Genomic DNA, 21,412 nt, shown 5'->3' on the forward strand with positions numbered 1-21,412 from the left:
TCAAGTATTCTTTTACTTCCCTGTGAAATTACTAGAAATATACTTAATTAACTCAAAAGCATATAAAGTAGACACAATTCTATCATTAAAAAAATTTTATTAATTAAAATATAAATTAATAATCTTTAAAACTAATAATTATTCATATGTACATTTAAAATATATATAATGTTAACTCTCTATAGAATCCACAGTAAATACAACTGTTCCACTTCTATCATTATCCTCTTCATCTAGCACTTCATGTTCTTCCTCATTCTCGGAAGAAGAAGATGAAGAAACTAATTTATTTGTATGCCAAAAGTGATAATTTCCAATATTTTGTGGTATAGGACCAATATTGTGCATTCCTATTTGATTAGCTAAACGTTCTATTGCATGTTTTGCTTGAATTTTCTGTTAAATATTAAAATATATATTTAAAATTAATTATGTAAAAATATATAGAAATGGCTCCTAGAGTTTTCTAAAAACATTTTGAAAAAAAATCGAATACCTGTAATTTTTTAGTTTGTTCCTTTTGTAATTTTAAAGATTCATTAATGCTTAAGACTCTTGTTGCTCCATGAATTATAAGAGGTGGTGTAGCTGCTGTGACCTCCCAGTTTTTAGGCAGCTTCCTTTGTTTTTCTTTTGTTGGATCATGCACATTGCTTTTAGTTGTTTTATATGGTTTAAACGATTCTCTTTTTTTGTTTGTTTCTTGTGTTTTTTCTACTTTATCAATGATATATCTTACATGTTCCACCTCTAAGCAATCGTCTGTTTTAAAGGATTCAACTTCTATTATGTCTTCTGGCTTGATTAAACTTTCTTCATGTGTTACATGTATAATCTTTTTCTTGTGGATACCAGTTCCTGTAGGCTATATATTAGAACACAAAAAATTATACTTATTACAGTAATTGACAAAAACTATTATTAATGTTTCATTTGAAATACAATTAACCTGAGCTAATATTTTTAATGGATCTTCTTCATCATCACTGTCTAGTTCAATAATCTTGGTTGTATTTTCATTATTCTTGTCATTGTATTTTCCTGTCCATTCTAATTTAGTCATAGCTACTTTGCCTACGGATGCTATATTAAGTCGCGATAGTAATTCAGCTGCTGTCTCTACTTCATTTCTATGCTCAAGTTCTTTTAACAACTTATCACGGAAGCTTACAATTTTCTCTCCTTTATCTGGAAGCTTTGAGATAAATTGTCTGAAAGAAAATGCAATAGAAGTTAAGAATTCAATATCACGAATACAATACTTTGTTATATTACCTACTTATTTGCAAGAATTTTATTCTGCCTTTCCAAAAGTTCCTCCAATTCAAACTTTTGTTTTTTTCCTAAATCCTCGATATAACCTTGGCTTTCCTTTTTCGAATGAGGTGGTATATCGCCAGGTATTTTCTTAATTATATTTTGCATTTTTCGTATATTTAACAAATTTCTAGAAAAAAAGCATGTTGTTTTGAATAAAATCAATATAGTAAGAAATTACATAAAATGCCGTTTGCGTAACGTGATTGAACATCAGTTTCAAACATCTTTAAAAATCGATGCACCGCGATTGTTTAAAAATACTTTATATATATATATATATATATATATATATATATATATATATATATATATATATATATATATATATCATTAGCATAAAAATAACCATAGAAAAGTATACGTTTCGAGCGTCATAAACGATGATATTGCAATGAAACACTATTCAAAACAATTGTCTTTTTAAACGTTTCGAATAGATATGTGTTCTTACTCCATATGAACGAAATAACAATAAACATGTATATATGACATAAAACAAAACAAAAAAACAAGGTGTACCATTCTCATGGAGATACACAGTAGTCACCAATCAGATCACAATACTGAAAAGCAACATGCCTATTGACACTGAAATATGTGATACAATTTTGTCTTTTAATAATTTTACATCATATGGCACTAACACATCGCGATGACACAACGAGATATCGCGAGATATTCTCGTTTCGCTTGAATCGATACGAAACGACATATACCAACCAAATGAAGATTCCAATTCCAACCTCAATGGGGTTCGAAAGTGCGAAGTACAATGTTTTGTCTCATCTCTTAAATCGTCATTAAACATACGCTGATAATTTATCGCGGAATTCTGAAAGCTTGCTGCGAACTTTTAACGATTTTGGAATCAGAAAACGACGAAATTCTCATGCAGAGGGGGACGTGGAGTTGTGATGACTGAAAGCTTGATCAGGAGCAGCGAGCTCGCGAGGCGTACTGTCAATCCTCAGAAATGATGAATTGCAATGGAGAATCGTCCGTGGCTGAGGCACGCAAAACAAGCGCTCCCATGGACAGCAAACCAATCGTCACCTGTGAGTTCGATCGCATTTTTTAACCGCTATGTTATGTCGATAACAACGCCGTCTCACTGACGCTCCCGATTTGACTATCTGTCAATTCTCGTGACGTTTCTCTATTTTCTTCTTATCCGGAATAATTAATGTTTATTGTTTGAATAAAATTAGTAGAATGATACGTGCCTCAAGATACTTGGTTTACTCGACCTTTTGAAACTTTTTTTGTCTTAAGAAACATATGTTAGCTTAACATTATTTTTAGCAAAAAAAATATTATTTGAAATATTTTAAATAATTAAATATTTTCCCAACTCCTTTTTTATACATATATAATATTTAGATTATAAATTGATTCAATAAAAATATAAGATGCACTTTATGACATGTATAAATCTTATTTAATTAATGTATGCAGAGAAGATATTATTCTAATTTATGTAAATGTGCTGTTTTATCATGCATATTATGTTTTGTTGGTAGATAGAATAGGAATATAATAATTTGTGTGTAATAACAGGTGCTGGAGATGAGAATTTGTTTTCTACATTGGAGAAGAATTTAATCCAAGCTATACCTGCAGAAATAGTAGAATGGCGTAGGTCCTTTAGCAGGCCCATTAAACAAGTTAAGCTCGGAGCTACTTTTGTGCCATTTTCCAGGGATATTTTGCCTACTGAGAAAGATTGGCATCTCATAAAACAACCAATCTTTCATATTTATTGGACTGAATGTTCTGTAAGTTTTTACAGGGATGCTTCAATTGACATTATAATTTCATGCTATGTATATACGAGTTAAATAAAAAAATTCTATGTATAATTTCAAGATATTATTTTTTCTTTTTTAGTATTTTATCAAAGAAAATTAATATATATAAAAATAACAAATTAAAAGTGTCTTTATATTTAGCATTATCTGATTGTATTTATGTTTTTGATAATTTAATAATTAGTGAATATATTATACATATCTTTTTACAGGATATTGATACTTATAAGACTAGTGTCAGAGATGATATTGATGCTTGGTTAAAAATATTAAATTTATATCATATCCAAGATTGGATGATTGCGCTAGTAGAAACATATGATATAAAAAAAGCCAATAAACTATTGCCTAGGACAACTGTATTGGATAAAATACGAAGTGACTTTGCTGCCAAAAATGGTGATAGGTAATTTTTGAATTGTAATTGATATAAATTCAATAAGTATATTTTAATATGGATATGTGAACTTTTATATTTAATTTTTTATGACAAATAATATTTTTTATATCTAAAAATTATATTTATGATTACTATAGAGTCTTTGCTGTCATTAATCCAATTAAATCTGAATCTCGTTCTGCTGAATCATGGAGAGGCTTGATAAATCGTATTCGTCATTTGATGTTGACTGCATATGATAGAACTCTTTCACGCTTTGAGGACATTATACGTGAACAGAGAGAAAGGCGAAATAATCCTAATTGGAATTTCTGTTATTATTTTCTTCTACAGGTAGTGCAACACTTGTTTAAAACTTTTACTTTTGAAATATCTAATCTTGAAAAAGAATTTGTTAACTTTTATCTTTTCTATTACAAAATCGACTTAAAATTGTTTTAGGAAGAATTGGCATTTGCATTACAAATGCTAGGTTTGTACGATGAAGCATTGGTGCAATATGATGAACTAGATGCTCTCTTTACACAGTTTGTGCTCAATTCTAATGTAGGAGGTATATCATTTTTCTTTTAAAGTTTGGTTTGGAATAAAGATGCACATTACACAATGAAGAAAAATATCGATACAAAGTAAAAATTTAAATGTAGATAAACTGTTCATAGATACTCCAGGGTGGTTAAATCTGTTTCAAATGCCTCTCAACAACTGGGGAGGAGTGAATTTAAATAACGGTACAAATCATCATTTAAGGTTTCTTATGGCTGAATGTAGGGCATCTTTATTAGATCTTAGGAGTTACTTGTTCAGTAGACAATGTGCCATGTTACTCTTGCTTAATAAACCTTGGGAGGTTTGTATATATGTTCAACGATTATTAATAATTAACAAATTGTCATATAAATATATCTTAAAATATTATTGTAAAGAAAGATTACTCTTAATACAGGTTGCACAAAGATGTTTATCATTTGTTCATAATACATTGAGTGAACTAAGAATCTTAGAAGTACAGAAGCCTGAAGGATCTATAGAATGTTGGTCATTTCTCTGTGCATTAGAGGTCTTGCAAGCGTGTCAGTTATCTATTTACAATATCGATAATAATCAACAATTAGATTTATGCTCTTTACATATGGCCAGCTTATGGGCACTTGCAAGGGATAAAGTAAATAATTTGATTGTATTTGATGTTAGGATTAATTTTATATATTTTGTAATATTATCAAATAATTATATATAAATAAAATGATACACATATAATGATATAAATATAATTCTTGATTAATATAATGATTGATTTTTGTGGTATTTTTTCTTTTTTTCCAGTTAGGCAGCTTAGGAAAATTATGTGGCCTAATGCCGGGAAGTGAACCGACTAGTGAACAGTTGCACACAGTTGTGTATCTTATAGCAGGTATAGGAGATTCGGAACCGCAGGTAGAGAGGAAGTTAACTCCTACGGATAAATTAAAGGAAGCACTTTCGTCCAAAGAAGCATTTAAAAAACAATATTTGGAGCATGCAGAATTAGCCATGGGTACATACAAGCATGTCGGCCGCATTCGGTCAGCCAGATTAATCGGCAAAGAATTGGCACGATTTTATAGCGAACTCGGTGAAAATCAAAAAGCAGTCGCATTCCTATCTGATGCTTTAAAAACTTATACAGACGAAGGGTGGAATCACTTGGCTGCGCAAACGCAATTAGAGTTGGCCGAGTGTTATAAACGAATGGACGATGTCGAGAAATATACTAAAGTATGCGCAGCAGTAGCTAGTATAAGTGTTCTGCATATAACTGTACGCAATACATACTTGGAGGAAATGTTAGGATATATGAAAATGATCTCTTCATCTCAACCATTACTCACGGAGCTTGGATGTGCTTTTATAATACTCAGTATGGAAGTTAAAGTAATGGATAAGGTAGTACAAGACTGTGTAGTTAGTATCGAGATCAATATACAGAGTTTGTTCCCTCGTGAAATAAGATGTACCAGTGCCGCTATTTCTGTAGAGGAGATACAAAAGCCATCCATATCTAATAAAAAGAAAGGATTAAAAGCACCTGTTGAGCCTCCAGTACAATTGTAAGTGTTATAATGAGTGAGAAGTTATAAACTTTCTTGCTAATATAGAAATCTCTGTTTGTGTATATACTTCTTGATATTTAAAAAAAATTATAAAAATAAATAGCAAAATTTAAAAAAAATTATTAATATATATTGATATTTTGTAGCATTATATACATATATTTGTGATATAAAATATTTATATTATTATTATATGTTCTTTTTTATACATGTCGAATTTCTATTTTGTTTTGTTTCAGGTTATCAAAGTGCACATTAGAAGATATGAAATTGCTTGATCCTAGTTTGTTACACTTGCAAGTATATTGTTATTTAGACTACAAGGAAGATAGGAGTCTTGGATCTGCTAGCGTTATTAATAAAAATACGAAGCCGTTTGTGAGACGTTCAGATAGTGCGAAACATAGAAAATCTTTGGTTAACATAAAGGGTGATTTTAGCAAAGCCCTTTTATGTGATGAATTTATTATGAAACCTGGTACAAATACATTTATATTGATAAGGAAAGTAAATGCACCGGGTCTATATAAAGTTAGCCAGTTATCATTGGTGATAGAAGACAAATTAGAATTTTTATCACCTGTATTGAATCCACGATTATGCTACAAAGTAGCAAAGACGCAGCCGACGATATCGGTAAATTGTGGTAGAGATTTACTGGCAGGTCTTATTCAAGATATTGAGTTAGTTATTTTGAGCGGAAGTACAAAAATAACTAAAGAAATGAAATTAAAATTACGTACGTCACGCGGATTGACGGTGCAGTCACAAAATGTCGAAAAAGTAATGGTGAAAGAACTGGAGATATCACTGCCAACATATGAACCATTTCAAACTATAAAGATACAATTGAAGGTTCTAGCTGAACTTCCACCGAAAAAGGATGCCTCATCTATGGAACATAAAGTATTTAAAATTTGTATAATTTACAATTTATATTCTTTTCTATTCAAAAAATATTATTATGAATCATTATAAACATTACAAATAACTTGTAATTTTTTTGCAGTTGAACATTCAATGTCCATGGGATTCAGAAGAGAGCATACTTTTACATTTTGGTCCACCATTAATGTCTAATATGAAACTTCATACAGCAAAACAAAGAAAATTTATTCAAATAGTTGTAACTGGTTTGACAAATCAACTTTTGCAATTAACTGAACCTGAATTAACTACGATTACGTCGATAGACGTTACTTTTAAAAACTTAAATCCTATTGCGGGTCAAAGATTAATGATAGGTAATGGAATGAATGTTTCCTTTATGTGGGAACTTGAAATTGGAAAAGATGAAAGATCTACGATGCCAATAAAGACTGACTTTCGTGTAAAATATATATCAGTTAGCGATGCTGAAGAATTAATTGATACATGTGTTGATGATGATCCATTACACATACATAATTTAGAAAGAATTGAAAAAGCAAGTAGCCTTTACAGATGCAATTTTGATATTACAGATTACGTGGTAAGAATAACTCATTAATTTCATTATTGTTTAATATGCTTTATAGTTATGCATTTAAATAATATTCGATTTATTTGAAATATGAAAACAATGATTTTAATGGTAACTTATAATATTATAATAACTTTCTCTTTCTAACATTATTTATGTATTTTTTTTTATAAAACGTATAATATGATTAAAAAATTCTGTATACATATTAGAACAGTATATAACATTAACTCTCTTTTTTATTCCTAACAATACTTTCCAGACTTTATTCACTGTATCCTCAAAAGTTGAAGCAAGTGGTAGTGGAGGAGAGTTTTGTCGTGCTGGTAGTATGTGCCATCTCTGTCTTACAGTTATGCGCATGTTACCTAGTGTTAACCCAAATCCTCCACCACAGTTAATGTATGAAGTTCTAGCAGACCAAACTATGTGGGCGGTATGTGGTCGGACTGCAGGCATTGTGTCATTAGAAGTAGTAGAAAAGCAAAGTGTTACATTAGATGTAATGCCTCTGACAAGTGGTTATTTGCCTCTTCCTGTTGTTAGATTATCTCGATATATACCTGCAACAGAATCGAAAAATGGTGAGTTTAAGCTACTTACATACCATACATTTATATGATGTATTGTATTTGATTTGATAAAAAAACTCACTAAATATTTATAGAAAAGATAATTGTTATGTAATCTGAAAGAATAGTATTATTAGGTTATATAAACTTTATATAATTGTTTTATTTGTGTTTTCATTTTAAGATATCATCCGTAATAAAAATGATTTAGGATCTGGTCCTCGATTAGAACCATTTAGTCCAGGACAAGTGTATAATGCCAGTAAAGCACAGCAAGTGCATGTTCTGCCAGCAGTTCCATCAGAATCGAACTAAAAATTTGTAAATTGTTGTTAAAAACGTGTACACATTTTGCTTTCTGTAAACACTTGGATTTAGGAGAAGCTTTAAAAAATATTTATAATTTGTTTTTGTATCATGGCAAACAATTGTGTAAATATTTTTTATTATTTGTACAATCAGTAAAGGTATAGATTATATTATTAATATAAATAAATATTTTGAAATCGACGTATTAAATGGGATAGTTTAATATTATTTATTTGTGTAAGAGATTCGTACGATAGTTTATTTCAACTTTCTATTACCAAAGCCATTCATATTTCAAAAACTAGAATTTTGCGATAATAATGTGATGCCATAAATTTTTTATTGAGAAATTGATAGCTAAAGCTATTTCTTACCAAGCATATGCTATAATATAAAGCATATATATGTTTTGTATATTAGAACATATATATATATATATATATATATAATTTGTTGTATTATATGTTATATTTAAATTAGATTTAATGAAAAGATAATGAAGAACATGTTATTGCATTAATATGATATATATATTATATCGGAGAAACACCAGAAAATACCCAATTTCTTGATGATTCTATATTTATCAATTATGATAAATGTCGAGAAAGTTTACTTTAGTCATGTGTTAAATTATGTACTTATATTTTTGTCATTTTGCATTGTGCACATGACAAATAATTATTTTCCGCATACATTGACGTTTTTATTTTTTTTCTATTCTACACATCTATATTTTTGGAGTTTATTACTGTACTGAGTTTCCCACACAATATATAACACTTCTCTCTCTTGTTTAAGATATTTAGATACTTCATATCATCTTAATTTTAAGAGAAATGGTAATATAAGAATTTTTCTTATATCAAATATAGATATATGTAAAATCTGTATAAATATTTGTTATATATACATAAGCTTATGAATATAGATTGTGTTATACATTTCTATTTTTTAAATTGTAAGTATAATAATCCTTACAGATATAGTTTTGGTACATAAACTAGAAGTTTATTTAATACTATATAAAAATATATACATTGTTTTTTTAATAATATTTATATTTTAGATATATACATACATAGAAGAGAAAAATAATATATATGAATTGCTTATATTAGTATTTATTCATCAGAATTGAATATTATTAGGAATAAGATTTTCTCTTGTGTTGCCATGTTCTCTCTCTCTAAAATGTTATAATTTTCTATTTACAGTAACTTTAATTTTTAAATGTAGGGTAATCACACATACAATACTCTTGATGTCTTGATTATTGATCTTTATATGTTTCTTAAATTAAAAATATTAAAAAAAAAAACTCACTCCAATATTTATATAAAACTATGTTTTTGTTACCTCACTTTTATATGCATATAAGAGAGACACAATTTATACTACTTATTATATTTTTATTATTATATTTAGAAAATATCTTTATTTTATTACATTTATTGTTCTTATGTCTAAAATATGTACATATATTTCGTTTTTTTATATTATAATAATAATAAAGTTAAAAGAATATATATATATATATATATATATTTATCGGATAAATACTACAAAAGACTTATAAAAGTTTAAGTAAATTAAAATAAATTTAATTTAAACATTTGTAATTTGTATTAAAAATCAATTTATCTAAATAGTTCGATGTTTATTTTAAATTAATTTATGTTTATATACAAATTCTTTTATATATAAAAAAGAATTTTATTTATTTAATAATCATTAAAATTTAAAATACTTGGGATACGTGCGCGCATACATACACACATGCATATATAACACTCACCAAAGTTATATTATACTTATACTATATTATAAAAATAAATATTTGATATACTATTATATATATATATATATATATATATCAACCTATATGTGCAATAATGTAATCTCTTTTCGATCAAAGGTAAAAACAAAATTAACAATTTATATAAATTTCTATAGGATATTCTCATAGTAGACTGCAATCATATTTTAAAATTCAATATTCAATATATTGGATGATATTAGTTTTTAATGTTTATTTTATTTTATCAAGTTATATAAATTTCACTAATTATGTATAAATAAATATCACCATTTTAAGAAATTACATAATTATTGTTATTATAAATAAAGTTTATAATTAAATATTTGTGTTTGAAAAATAGCTAACTGTAACAAAGAATACTGTATATAGCTAATATTATATGTGATACATGTATAAAAGTTTGTATATATAATTGTGTATAATGTAGATTTGTAGATTATCACTTTTATTATTTTTTAATATAAATAGAATCATAAATAATATATCATGGGTCTACATGTGTTAATGGTTGAGGACATAATTGTAAAATAGTCAACTGGAATTTATATTTTTGGCTTTGTATTCCAATTTTTGTTATATATATAGTAATTTAATAGAAACTGCAAGAATGTTATTCATGTTAAGCTAACGGGACTGCTCTTATATGTAATATATAATATATATATGTTATATGTCTTGTTATCTATAGGATAGTTTTTTAAATAAAACTATTATATATTACAAGTCAGGAAATACTGTACAGAACAAAGTTTTTATTCTTTATAAATAATATGTGAAGATACAGTTAAAAAACTGTAAATGAAATTTGTTTATAGTAAATATATGTATCTATATAAAAATTAATATGTGGTTTTGTTTTCTATATTAACAGATTAACTCAATATTTTATACAAATTAATAAATTTATTTATCTAAAATTTAAGTTATATTAATAAATTCTCTAATCATTATATATGTATTAGTTATATGGTACTGAATGAGTCTATATATGCATTTCCATCAATTATCACTAAAGAAAGTTGTAGGTGTAAAAGTTAAACTACCTCTGCTGATAGAGATATAGATTATTATATGTGCTTGCACAAAATCACATTGTATTATTATATATGTATATATGTACGAGTTCTTTCATATGAATTATACATTTTATTTGCACACACATCTACATTTTCCAATAAAGTTTAACCTAATCTAATTTAAACCAATCTAACATGATTTTATATCTATATAATGTTAATAGCTAGGTAGGGGTTTTTGTGTTAAAAGTAGACCAAATCTTCTTTTCATTGTAATCCTTTCTCTTGAATATTTATCTTCTACAGAAAATCGAGCTATAAAAAAACATTAGATATCATAAATATATTATATAAAAACATTATTTACTTTTTTGTAATTATCCTGAAAAATAAGAAATATGGATCTAATAAAAGTGTAATTATTTTTAATAATTTACCAGGATGTGCTGATAATGTAGGTCTTCCGTTAGGATCCATTTTCTATAAAAATTGAGCAAACAATTAATAATTTTAAAATATTAAATAAAAAAAAGTTTGGATTATTTTATTATAAAGAAGATACACAAATTATATTATATATATATATATATATATATATATATATATATATATATATATATATATAAAGTTATAGCTTATATTATAAGATGCAAATAGTTTTTATCTATAAATAATTGTATCTTTATTTTGTATATAAAAACAATTATATATAAATAATTTTATACATTTATCACAATAATTACCTTTAAAGTATATACTCGATCTCCCTTTTCATTTAAATAATACATGAGATACATTTTGGAATATCGTTTTTTTTTATTTATGTATCTTTTTTATATTTTGTATAAAACGATATAAAATACTTTTCTCTTTCACGTGTTCAAACGTCTTTTTCCTCTCTAACCTATTTTAATCATACCATATATCGGAAATTATTTACAGGAAGATGGCGTTACGTTAGCGCTTACGCTTCTTGCACATAGAATATGCAGTAATAAGATACGACAAGAAATGACGAGCCAATCACATTTTGCTTTTTTGTAAAAGCAAGAATCTGATTGGCTATTGTGTCGTTTCTTACCCACGTGCACATATTATCGCAATCAAGTGAAGGAGCCATTAGTCTGCAGTCTGCATCGTACTGACGTCATTGATGTATTGTAAGCATCGCCAGTTTGAAATGATTTCGCGCTGAAAAGTGCCGGTGTGCGTACGTTTTCTTAGTGCGTTATTTATATTTGCATTTGTCTTATACTAGTATGTATAGTGTTTTGCATACAGTAAGTATTCTTTGAATAGATCTAGAAAAGTAAAATTCGATTACTGGATACGTGACAATCAGTCTGTCTGATAGATTTGTATGAATAAATGATACATAGATGAAAAATCAAATCATCATGGATCTAAGATAATGAATGCCGTATTCTTGCCTTCTACACATTTTATATAAAACGTGATTACTTGATTTCTTCATGTAATATGTGCCATGCCTGTTTTATGCGATCGTAAAATCTATTTGGATACAATAATAATATAAAATTTTTTGATTACAGCTGCAAATTCGTTTTTCTCGCTGAATAATGTAACATCAATAAGATTCCGATGTATGCGGAAGATATCTTATTCATAATATTTACGCAATATCGGGCTGCTGGTGCTTATCGTCATAACCAGAGTGTTATTGCCGTTGATACATTTAAAAAAATAAAAAAAAATTGGGAACAGGATGCTTAAGAATTGTGGCGATTTAATACCCGAAATGTGATAAAATTATACGAAAAATTTAGAAATTTAGATAAAATACATAAGAACATTTTTATTATAACACAATTTAACAAAAGGCTTTTGTTATACATTTTCATCATTCTCTTGTAAATCATCTGCCGACATTTTTGTCTAGTCATAAAAATCGATTTCGAATTGATCCATCGGTTAAAGATCGAGATCATCAAGTAAATAAAAAGTAAACTCGATGATTCTCAACAGAGATTTGATCTATATACATATACATATTATCATATTTATTATCATTCTAACAGGCTTCGCGATGTCGTGTGACAGACGTAGGCGCGACGATATTTGTCGGTGATTAGCCAGGAGGAGATGAACAGCCGCGCGCATTCGCCGGCAACGAGTACAAACGTGTAGGCGTACTTATACTGACTGACAATTCCTCCTCGTGTGGCGAAGTCAACATATAGTAAGCACCCACGATGCACACAGGCGGACGCAACGAGAGCTGTCCGGATAGTGAGCTGGGATGTCACTTCCGTTGACAGACAAATCACTGTCAGTGTACGTTTGTCGATTTATCGTCCGTGACGACGCTCGGTGCGCGATTTGTCCAACGACGCGAAAAGCGCATTCTTCTAATGTCACGAGAACATTTCCGAGGTAAATAATGATTCATAAAAAAAGCCGATTATCGCACTGCATCGTTCGCAAAATGATGCATTCCGCGTCGCGAGTTCAATTTCATGGTCATTGAGAGTGAATTATAATGATGAAGCGTCAGTTACGAATATTGGATGCATAGAAAATATCCGTGTTAATTGTTATTGTCATTCATTGAGAGAAGTAGTCATGGATAGTGTTAACGTTGTTTCATAATTGTTAGTAATTATACAATAGGAAGCACGTCATTATTCGCAATCTGTGCGAAGGTCATATGTACATGTGTGCAGGTAGAAATCATACGTAGATATGCGCGCAACGAATCATTATTAATCAATGAATTTGTATAAAATAATTTATCCTTAATAAAAAAAAAAAGAATTATATTGAAAAATTATGCAAAAAGTCTCTAAAACTCATTATATATATTGTTACGTCTGCGAGAGTCGTAACAATATATATGAGTTATCTTAAAATATAGAATTTTACCAAAAATAATAGAAAGGCAAATGTGTCCGCGTAGAAGTAAAAAGAATATTTGATCATAATGCGCGCATTGAAAAATCGGGAACATCTATAAATAATAATAATAATAATATCTTTTAAAACAATTATATATTAATCTGAATTGATGATTTTTTAATTTTTTGATGAAAATTTTACGAATTTTAAGTAATTAGTAAATTTTTATGTAATCAAAATATCCATAATATCTATAATTATTATTTACATCATTAAAAAACTAAATATTGTCTTATTTCATGTTTTTTTAAGTATATAAGAAGCTCAAAAAATGAAGCTAAATTATTTAGATAATGATATAGTTGTACTTGTGAAATATTGTATTTTGTGCAAATACAACATTTGAGTCAGTTTGCAAATTGTATATATGTATATTTGTGATAATCTAAAGTCTTACAAAAAATTCTTACGAGAAAATTGTTATTATACTGATAGAAATAGTACTTGTTCATATCAACCTCTGTCCATAAAAAATAATCGTGCTGATATCGTCAGAGCAACTTTAAATCTGCTTTACGCTACTAATCTCATTCAGTCTAGCGACTAAAACCGATCGCGAATCGCGTTGCGCATGTTTAAAGTTTGCTAAATCGACTGTGACTGTTAAGTGTGCGATTTGTTTTAGATGCAGCGGAGAAAAATTCGTTGGATTATTCAAGTATCGGAAGAACCGCAGCATGTCGAGACCGTCGAGGAGCAAATCTTAAGCACGAAAGGTAAGAATTCAAAGAATAAGAAATTTCAAGATTCATGATTTAAAAAGTGATCCTAAAAAAGAAACTCTAACTTCTTACAATTAGAATTTAATTAATATACTATACTATATAATCAAAGATAATATCTGAATGCATCTTTGCTATTAAGATAACATAGTTGTCTAATAATAAATAAATTATATTATAAATAAATTAAATATTCTAAATTTGGCAATGGTTTCATTGAAAATGTCTTATTTGTAATAAACGATAATATTTAGAATTAAAGAAAAGATTCTATATAAGATTGACATACGTAAATTATCACATATATAAATGAATAATTTGAACGCCAAAGTCTTTACATCTTTCTATGAACTCTTGTTTTATGAAATTTTATTGAGCACTATTCCTGAATGCAGATATCTTAAGTTGTATATTTGGTCTGATAAGAGAAGGTCGTGACATATACGTAATATATTAATCACATTGATTTTTAATTCCGATCTCTTTACGAGTTCTTATAAAATTGCCATAAGTGGTACATGAAAAGCTGAAAAATTTAAAACGTTTACTAGTTGGATCGATTCCACTTTGTACCTTATCGCATCTAATTGCAGTTAAGTTGTAGTACTTTATTCAATCTATCATGCAGAATCCCTTGATATAACGCATGTTGTTTACGTAATTATAAATAGAAATGATCGCTACGATATTACGTTCTCGCATCGCGTTTTATTAAACGCGTGCCTTATTTTTCAGTGTAACATCTTTTTATAGATGATTATTATCATCTTTTATGACCATAGTTCCTCCGGTTTATGAATTACTCTGTCCGCGCTCTTATTTTCTCTCCCTTCCTTTATTAAATTTCCTTTAAAACGTGTAAAAAAATTTTTACGTGCGAAATACGAATATTGATGGCGCCGATAACGTAAACTCACACTGATTTGAGGCAATTTCGTTCTGTGTACTTAACTGTTGGCAAATAAATCTAGCAACTGCTCTCGGCGATGGATGTCCTAAGGCGCAATCGGCGATTCGTACGAAAAGAGATTACGCTATCGTTCTTTATCTATAATTTTATTTCTCGATAATATCGGTACGATATAAACCGCTAATATATCGGCAAAATCTATAATTCAAAGAAATAATAGGATATATGGGAAAAAGTATTCTCTTTTGCGTCAAGTTTGTGTTAATATTGTATATCTAGAAAAATTTAGCTATGTATAAATATTAATGAAATTTTTCAATAGAGATACACTTTGTGAATTTTTATCGGGTACATTTTATAACTAATCAATTATATAAATCAATTATGTCAAAACGCGATGTTTGATGCGTCGGCGCTACAACTTCTGGTGAGATCGTGAGATCACCCGCAGGGTCGAAATCTAGATACCGCGCAGTGTCGTAACGGACTGCGTCCCATGAGGTCGTTCCAAGTTATGGAAAAAGTCGCTCTTATTATAGAAATTCTCTAACTTCATAGAAACGCTGTATTTTCCGCGGATCGCTACTCGGAAATAAGTGTTTGACAATTTGTGCAGAAGCGAGTGAAATTAATATGTTTAGGGGATGCAAAATTCTTTTTAAACAGTATCTGCAAAAGTATGATATGTATGGTAGAAAGCATTTTCATTGCTAAGCGATCGTAAAGATCTCGAGTGACGTTACCTTCCATTAGTAGATGAACAGGAGGATTTGTTGTTCTTGTTACGAGTCAGTAATCGAAATGTAATATTTTTAAATGTCGATCGCATCATAAATTCTCTTCCTGGATTTACGCATTTTCCATTACAAGTTGATTTTATTCGTGGAAAGTTTTATCAATTCGGGTGTTAATCAATTTTACTAAAAACTCGTAAATAAAAGATACATGCATATAATTCCGCAAGAATATATTTTGTAAAGAGAGAATTGGAAATTCATATATACTATCAAATTACGTTGATACGAAATATAAATACATTTTTATGTCGATTAAATCGACGATTATATCTATATATCGTTTCATCGTAATTGCCAATTTGACTTTGGCCAATTTAAATCACAATGCACGGATGTAATTAATGTGCAGTCATGATGACAAATTTATGCACAGCGCTCATTTAATTATAATTATAAAAGCAATATATATATATATATATATATATATATATATATATTGCATGCATATTTTTCTATCATTACATATTTCGAATTATTTGGCTATTCAGAGAATCCAAAAAGCTGGCTAAGTTATAAAATATCAATTTACATTTTGCAATTGTATTATATAATAATATATATAAAATTCATCATAATATTTAATTATATATACCGTAGCGCGTTGATGTTGTTTTCGCTTTCATACTTTTATATATGTTATTGACAGTAAATGTCATAATCATTATTAATTATGTTAAGAAATTTATGCTATCGTTTCGCTGCGTGTGTGTGTGTGTATTAAAGTTTAATCAAATGATTATGAAAAACTGTATATAGTAGATGCATAATTAGAATATAATTAAAGATTCTGGTGAAATATAAATTCTTTCACAAAACTTTCTATACATTTACAATATATGAAGTTAAAAGAAAATGGATGATGATATATGTAAGTATGATAATCAATCGTCAAAGTCCATTTTAGTGTGTTTTAGTTTGTTAGTGCATGTTTTTTTATTATATGTGATTCTTGTTAATACTAATTACTTGTGTATGTATATAATCCAGTTTGTCTGTATAATTCTATAAATATTCTGAAAAATTCTCTCTCTCTCTCTCTCTCTCTGTTTTTTATCATTTGTGGTTCGAAATAATGATAAGAAACATTTTGATACGTGTGAAGTATATTCGTTTTAATTCAATATTATTAATTTGCCTGTTGTTTAACATAATAATCATTTTTCATCATTTGTAGAGTATCGAAAATACTTGAAAAATAGTGCTTAATTTTACTCGTTAATTTTCGATTCGCTATCTCGTATACTTATTGATAGAAGGGCATGTACGCAAAATTATCATAAATTACTATGTGTACAGCTCATCTTTATGTAAAACCACAAAGAATTGATAAATCTAATTTAACTTCTGTGCAGTATCGTAATATTATCTTTTTCTTCACCATAAGCAGTTAAAAAGTTTTATAAAATAATTTCAATGAGAGAGAGAAAGCATTATAAAAAAATTTAATTTACTCATAAATATATGAAATATCATAAGACAAATCTGGAAAAAAGAGAAGACAGAGGCGTTTCGTTGCAAACTAAAATTATGGTAAAATTTGTATGCAATTTTATTTATTTATATGTATTAGTATTTTTAAATTGGTCAAAATACACAATGACAGTGAGAATGTTAGAATGAATAACGATGGCATTGTGTTTTCATGTTGGCAAACCATTCTTCTAAGTAGCCTAAATATTTCTACGGTTAACGGAATGTTTATTTTCTCCTGTCGAAAGCGACACGCTCCTTATGAAATGAAATTTTTTTTGTATTGCCGAATAAAAACGTCTAATATACGATTTCCATGAACGATCGAAAATCCGAAAAACTTTATAAATTCAGGGAAAATGATCTAAATATTAATTCTTATTGAAATTGCAATATAAATTACTTTGAAAGCGCGTTTGTATACGTGTAAACTAAATCTTAATTGTATTTTGAAATTTAAAAATTATTTAAAATTGTTTGAAATATGCTATAATCATATTTGTTTATAAGAAATATTATGTTTGATGTGAAAGAAACTTTTATCGTATTATATCATTTAGGTAGCGTTTACAATGAATGCAGCTAGGACGATAGTGAATTATAAAAATGTTGTCACGAAATGGGAGGCGTTATAAAAAAAAAAAAAAAACGTGTCATATCGTAAATGTCTGCAGACAAAAATGGAGACGTGTTCTTGAGAATTGTGTGGTAATCTTTCGACTCCCTGGTTTGTCCCGTAAATCCTATAACTTTGGAAATAGAGGGTGGCTATCTCCTGGAATTGCACGAGTGAACGCTTTATTATATCATATATTTATTTTTCATTGATAATCCTTTCGATGAACATAAAATTTTCAATTATTACCTTGTATAAAATTGTAGTTTACAATAAATTAATATTTTGACAATTACAATTTTTAAAATTAAATATGATGATCGTATGACGCAATATTAATTGAATAATAGTTAAAAATGAAATATATGAATGTGTTGAGCTCTTTTCGGCTTAAATTTGTAAAAAAAATTTCTTAATCTTTGATGTTAAATTAGGCTATATAAATAAGCTTTTATTTAAACTTTTATTAATTTATAGATTATAGATTATATAAGAATGAGTGCTAAAATATTATATAGAGTCATTCACTATTTTTAGAATAATTCGATATATATGAAGAAATTTTTTATTATACTTGGCGTCGCTTGATCTTGGTATATATGAATTAAAGGCTTTAAAATAATGTACAGAGAAATACTGAAGTATTGATAATTTGCAATCATCCATAACCATAGTAATATTGATTGCCATTAATATAAACAGATTCTAGATATGAAATTAATTAGATTTGTGCCCATAATGCACGAATCAAGCGTGCGACCATGCACAACGTTATCAATGAAGCCAATATGTAACGACATCAAGATGGTATCTCTGGGTTATTGACACGAGCATTTCCGTGGCACAACACATGCATCTACTATCGAGAATACAATTAGCATTGATACAAAATGTAACAGTTTCGTTGTATCAGTAGCAAAGATAAAAATTTCCGGTTCAGCACTTCCCTGCATAATTTTGCTCCTTGATATGGATAATTCCTATTCAAAATTATCCGAAATTAATTAATTTATTGATCGAAAACTCTGCGGTATGGAATAGGAATTTAAAATAGAACTGAATCGAACATTATAAAATTTGTAAAATTTACTTTATTTAAAAATTTTGTCTTTTTCTCTACTAAAATAAAATCAAATTTAAAAATAAATTTTGATACACGAATGTACTAAAAGTTTCATGCTTGGTTATTTATTTTCTATATGAATCTTTCTTTCTTTCTTATTATCTGTCTGTTATTTGTAGGTAACGTAATCAATTGTAGACATGAGTTTTTCGCCGGATCTTGGATGGGCCCACGACACGTACATCTGTTTCATCGGTAGAACACTCCTTCTGCTTTCTGAATTCCTGTTTACCTGTGATATGCTGGGCCTTACAGGCAGTGAAGTAGACTAAGTAGAGAATTCAGATACCTAAACCTCCAATAAAAAGGCATCTTACCTTGAAATTATCTATCTAAGTTTTATTTGTAAAAAGTTATACATTCCAAATATCTTTGGAACGTTATAGAAAACATATGAGCGCATAATTTTATAAGGGAAAGAAATGACGATAAAAAATAATTAAAAATCATATACTCGATGTAGAGAGTAACATTTCCGGCATAATGGCTATTTTTTATACATATTCTATTCTTCTACTTTTTTTTTGTTTGCATCAACGGAGATGTGCGCGCGATTAAACATTTTTTTTTATTATTTTCTTGTATGACTATCCGAGAAGGCCCACAGACGTGTCTGGAGAAAGGGGAAATTTTCAATTGGAGTGAGAAAGAGAGTGATATACAGCAAAGACGAGTGCGCGGCGACACAAGAAGGGAGTTACACCGTCGATGCACCAGGGTGGGAGAAGCTGTGGGCCTTACAACAAGCTGTCCGAGGTTGCCAGTTCGCTGACGGCACGGCTGACGCGCGATGTGTTTAGCAGTCGTCAATTGACATTAGCTCGTGTGAGAGGATCGTGTCGTTCCCTGTTCCCCCTTTCCGATCGTTAGCGTCATTCATTTCCCGTTCGTCGACGGTAGTATAGAACCGTATCGAAAGATCATTCGGTCGATCAGGATGGGAAATATCTCATCGCGTCTCCGGCTAGGACGACGATCGTGAAGGCTGAAACGTATCATCTTATCCGCGCGCAAAAGAGAGAAAGAGATAGAAGGAGAAAGTTAAAGAGTTGATACGCACGAGCCGCGCGTGCGACGGCGGAGGAGCGCGGAGTGCCTTGATACCGTATACATGTACGTACGTGTGAGTGAATGAGTGCCGTATACGCATGCCGAACCGGTGCCTCTTGACTTGTCAGTGTCAGTGCGGAATCAACAAGTGGCATAGCAGCTGAGCGTGTCAGCGTGCGCGCGCGCGCCCACGCGAGTCCCTATTCTAACCTCTGCGGATCAGCGGCAATTCCTCTCGCGCGTTCACGCGCGCGCTGGCCCCCGCCGATTCGACCGACACGCCGAATCGCGCCGGTGATTAATGTGATCTCGCCGTGCTTCCACCTCGCAACGCGTGCTCTTGGATATTACGTCGCCTGCGATCCAGTGTGGCTACGTCCGAATATCTCAAGATGGAAGTCGTCTACATAGGTGCGTGTGTATGCGTGTTTATATATATATATATATATATATATATATATATATATATATATATGTGTGTGTGTGTGTGTGTGTGTGTGTGTGTGTGTGTGTGTGTGTGTGTGTGTGTGTGTGTGGGCGTGTGATATGTTGCCGGGTTCCTTACTGCAACGCGACAAGATTCTTTCTTCGTGTGATCATCTCGTGCGTGTATCGTTTATGCCTAGCGAATGCAAATTTCTTCCTCGGAATCTTTTCGATCTTCTACGGCCTTGATCTCGAACGATCGCGGCAAAATCTGACACGATTCCTATAGATAAGAGTTTACACAATTCAATAATTATGAACCTATAAATTAAATTTGACACGATGTTTTTTAGTATTTGATAATCGCTATTTAACAATTTCACATACAATATCCATTAAACGAGCAGTTATCGCTTTTTGAGATTTCAAATCAATTATCACAGATTTATCATTAATATTTCAGATCAAGCAAACGAGGAAGAGAGAGAGAGATAGAGAGAGAGAGAGAGAGAGAGAGAGAGAGAGAGAGAGAGAGAGAGAGAGAGCACGAACTATGACAAATCATTGAATAAGTGTGCAC

General features: G+C 29.5%; 4 protein-coding genes across 12 annotated transcripts in view; 2 read left to right on the forward strand and 2 right to left on the reverse strand.

Annotated features, from left to right (window-relative positions):
- Positions 1-83: 83 nt before the first annotated feature.
- Positions 84-2,425, reverse strand: Polr2m (RNA polymerase II subunit M). Of its 5 annotated transcripts, none has more exons than XM_070308129.1 (5): positions 2,064-2,425; positions 1,280-1,447; positions 950-1,211; positions 497-865; positions 84-396 (listed from the first exon to the last, which is right to left on the reverse strand). In XM_070308129.1, the coding sequence occupies exons 1-5, from the start codon at positions 2,126-2,128 to the stop codon at positions 172-174; spliced, it is 1,089 nt and encodes a 362-aa protein (XP_070164230.1). In that variant the 5' UTR covers positions 2,129-2,425; the 3' UTR covers positions 84-171. The 5 variants fall into 5 exon arrangements, with proteins under 5 accessions (XP_070164230.1, XP_070164234.1, XP_070164233.1 ...); XM_070308133.1 differs by having other exon boundaries at positions 2,041-2,425; XM_070308132.1 differs by lacking the exon at positions 2,064-2,425 and adding an exon at positions 1,840-1,959.
- On the forward strand, positions 1,889-8,464 carry Sidl (SIDL trafficking protein particle complex subunit 10). 2 transcript variants are annotated; one of them, XM_070308126.1, is made up of 12 exons: positions 1,889-2,375; positions 2,878-3,095; positions 3,341-3,534; positions 3,666-3,861; positions 3,970-4,081; positions 4,176-4,378; positions 4,475-4,693; positions 4,855-5,618; positions 5,861-6,527; positions 6,631-7,092; positions 7,346-7,667; positions 7,840-8,464. In XM_070308126.1, exons 1-12 carry the CDS (start codon positions 2,294-2,296, stop codon positions 7,968-7,970), a joined length of 3,570 nt encoding a protein of 1,189 aa, XP_070164227.1. In that variant the 5' UTR covers positions 1,889-2,293; the 3' UTR covers positions 7,971-8,464. The 2 variants fall into 2 exon arrangements, with proteins under 2 accessions (XP_070164227.1, XP_070164228.1); XM_070308127.1 differs by having other exon boundaries at positions 4,191-4,378.
- Positions 8,465-10,914: 2,450 nt separating this feature from the next.
- On the reverse strand, positions 10,915-11,706 carry Nop10 (Nop10 ribonucleoprotein). The gene is made up of 3 exons (XM_070308279.1): positions 11,546-11,706; positions 11,240-11,282; positions 10,915-11,117 (listed from the first exon to the last, which is right to left on the reverse strand). Exons 1-3 carry the CDS (start codon positions 11,597-11,599, stop codon positions 11,020-11,022), a joined length of 195 nt encoding a protein of 64 aa, XP_070164380.1. The 5' UTR covers positions 11,600-11,706; the 3' UTR covers positions 10,915-11,019.
- A 1,135-nt stretch (positions 11,707-12,841) lies between these two features.
- The window catches only part of LOC138939822 (dystrophin, isoforms A/C/F/G/H), a 413,267-nt gene continuing 404,696 nt past the window's right edge, over positions 12,842-21,412 (forward strand). For 2 of the 4 annotated variants that reach the window (XM_070308019.1, XM_070308020.1), the window contains exons 1-2: positions 12,842-13,196; positions 14,344-14,434. In XM_070308019.1, coding sequence (XP_070164120.1) covers positions 14,344-14,434 — 91 coding nt within the window. In that variant the 5' untranslated portion in view covers positions 12,842-13,196. The remainder of the gene's footprint in view (positions 13,197-14,343; positions 14,435-21,412) is intronic. The other 2 variants (XM_070308022.1, XM_070308023.1) reach the window with 2 other exon arrangements.

The sequence above is a fragment of the Polyergus mexicanus genome, unplaced genomic scaffold (genome assembly GCF_030449975.1).
Source record: "Polyergus mexicanus isolate NDT 795.1 unplaced genomic scaffold, iyPolMexi1.0 SCAF_15, whole genome shotgun sequence".
NCBI lineage: Eukaryota > Metazoa > Arthropoda > Insecta > Hymenoptera > Formicidae > Polyergus > Polyergus mexicanus.

What these genes read in the sequence shown, in the direction of transcription:
- Polr2m (XM_070308129.1), bottom strand. Translation starts at nt 2,128, where the DNA reads ATGTTTAATGACGATTTAAGAGATGAGACAAAACATTGTACTTCGCAC. An exon ending in AATAAAATTCTTGCAAATAA is followed by an intron (nt 1,212 to 1,279) that starts GTAGGTAATATA and finishes ATTTTCTTTCAG; the next exon opens with ACAATTTATCTCAAAGCTTC. An exon ending in AACAAACTAAAAAATTACAG is followed by an intron (nt 397 to 496) that starts GTATTCGATTTT and finishes AATATTTAACAG; the next exon opens with AAAATTCAAGCAAAACATGC.
- Sidl (XM_070308126.1), top strand. Translation starts at nt 2,294, where the DNA reads ATGATGAATTGCAATGGAGAATCGTCCGTGGCTGAGGCACGCAAAACA. An exon ending in GTTATTATTTTCTTCTACAG is followed by an intron (nt 3,862 to 3,969) that starts GTAGTGCAACAC and finishes AAATTGTTTTAG; the next exon opens with GAAGAATTGGCATTTGCATT. An exon ending in GCTCAATTCTAATGTAGGAG is followed by an intron (nt 4,082 to 4,175) that starts GTATATCATTTT and finishes ATTTAAATGTAG; the next exon opens with ATAAACTGTTCATAGATACT.
- Nop10 (XM_070308279.1), bottom strand. Translation starts at nt 11,599, where the DNA reads ATGTATCTCATGTATTATTTAAATGAAAAGGGAGATCGAGTATATACT. An exon ending in ATCGAGTATATACTTTAAAG is followed by an intron (nt 11,283 to 11,545) that starts GTAATTATTGTG and finishes CAATTTTTATAG; the next exon opens with AAAATGGATCCTAACGGAAG. An exon ending in TACATTATCAGCACATCCTG is followed by an intron (nt 11,118 to 11,239) that starts GTAAATTATTAA and finishes GTTTTTTTATAG; the next exon opens with CTCGATTTTCTGTAGAAGAT.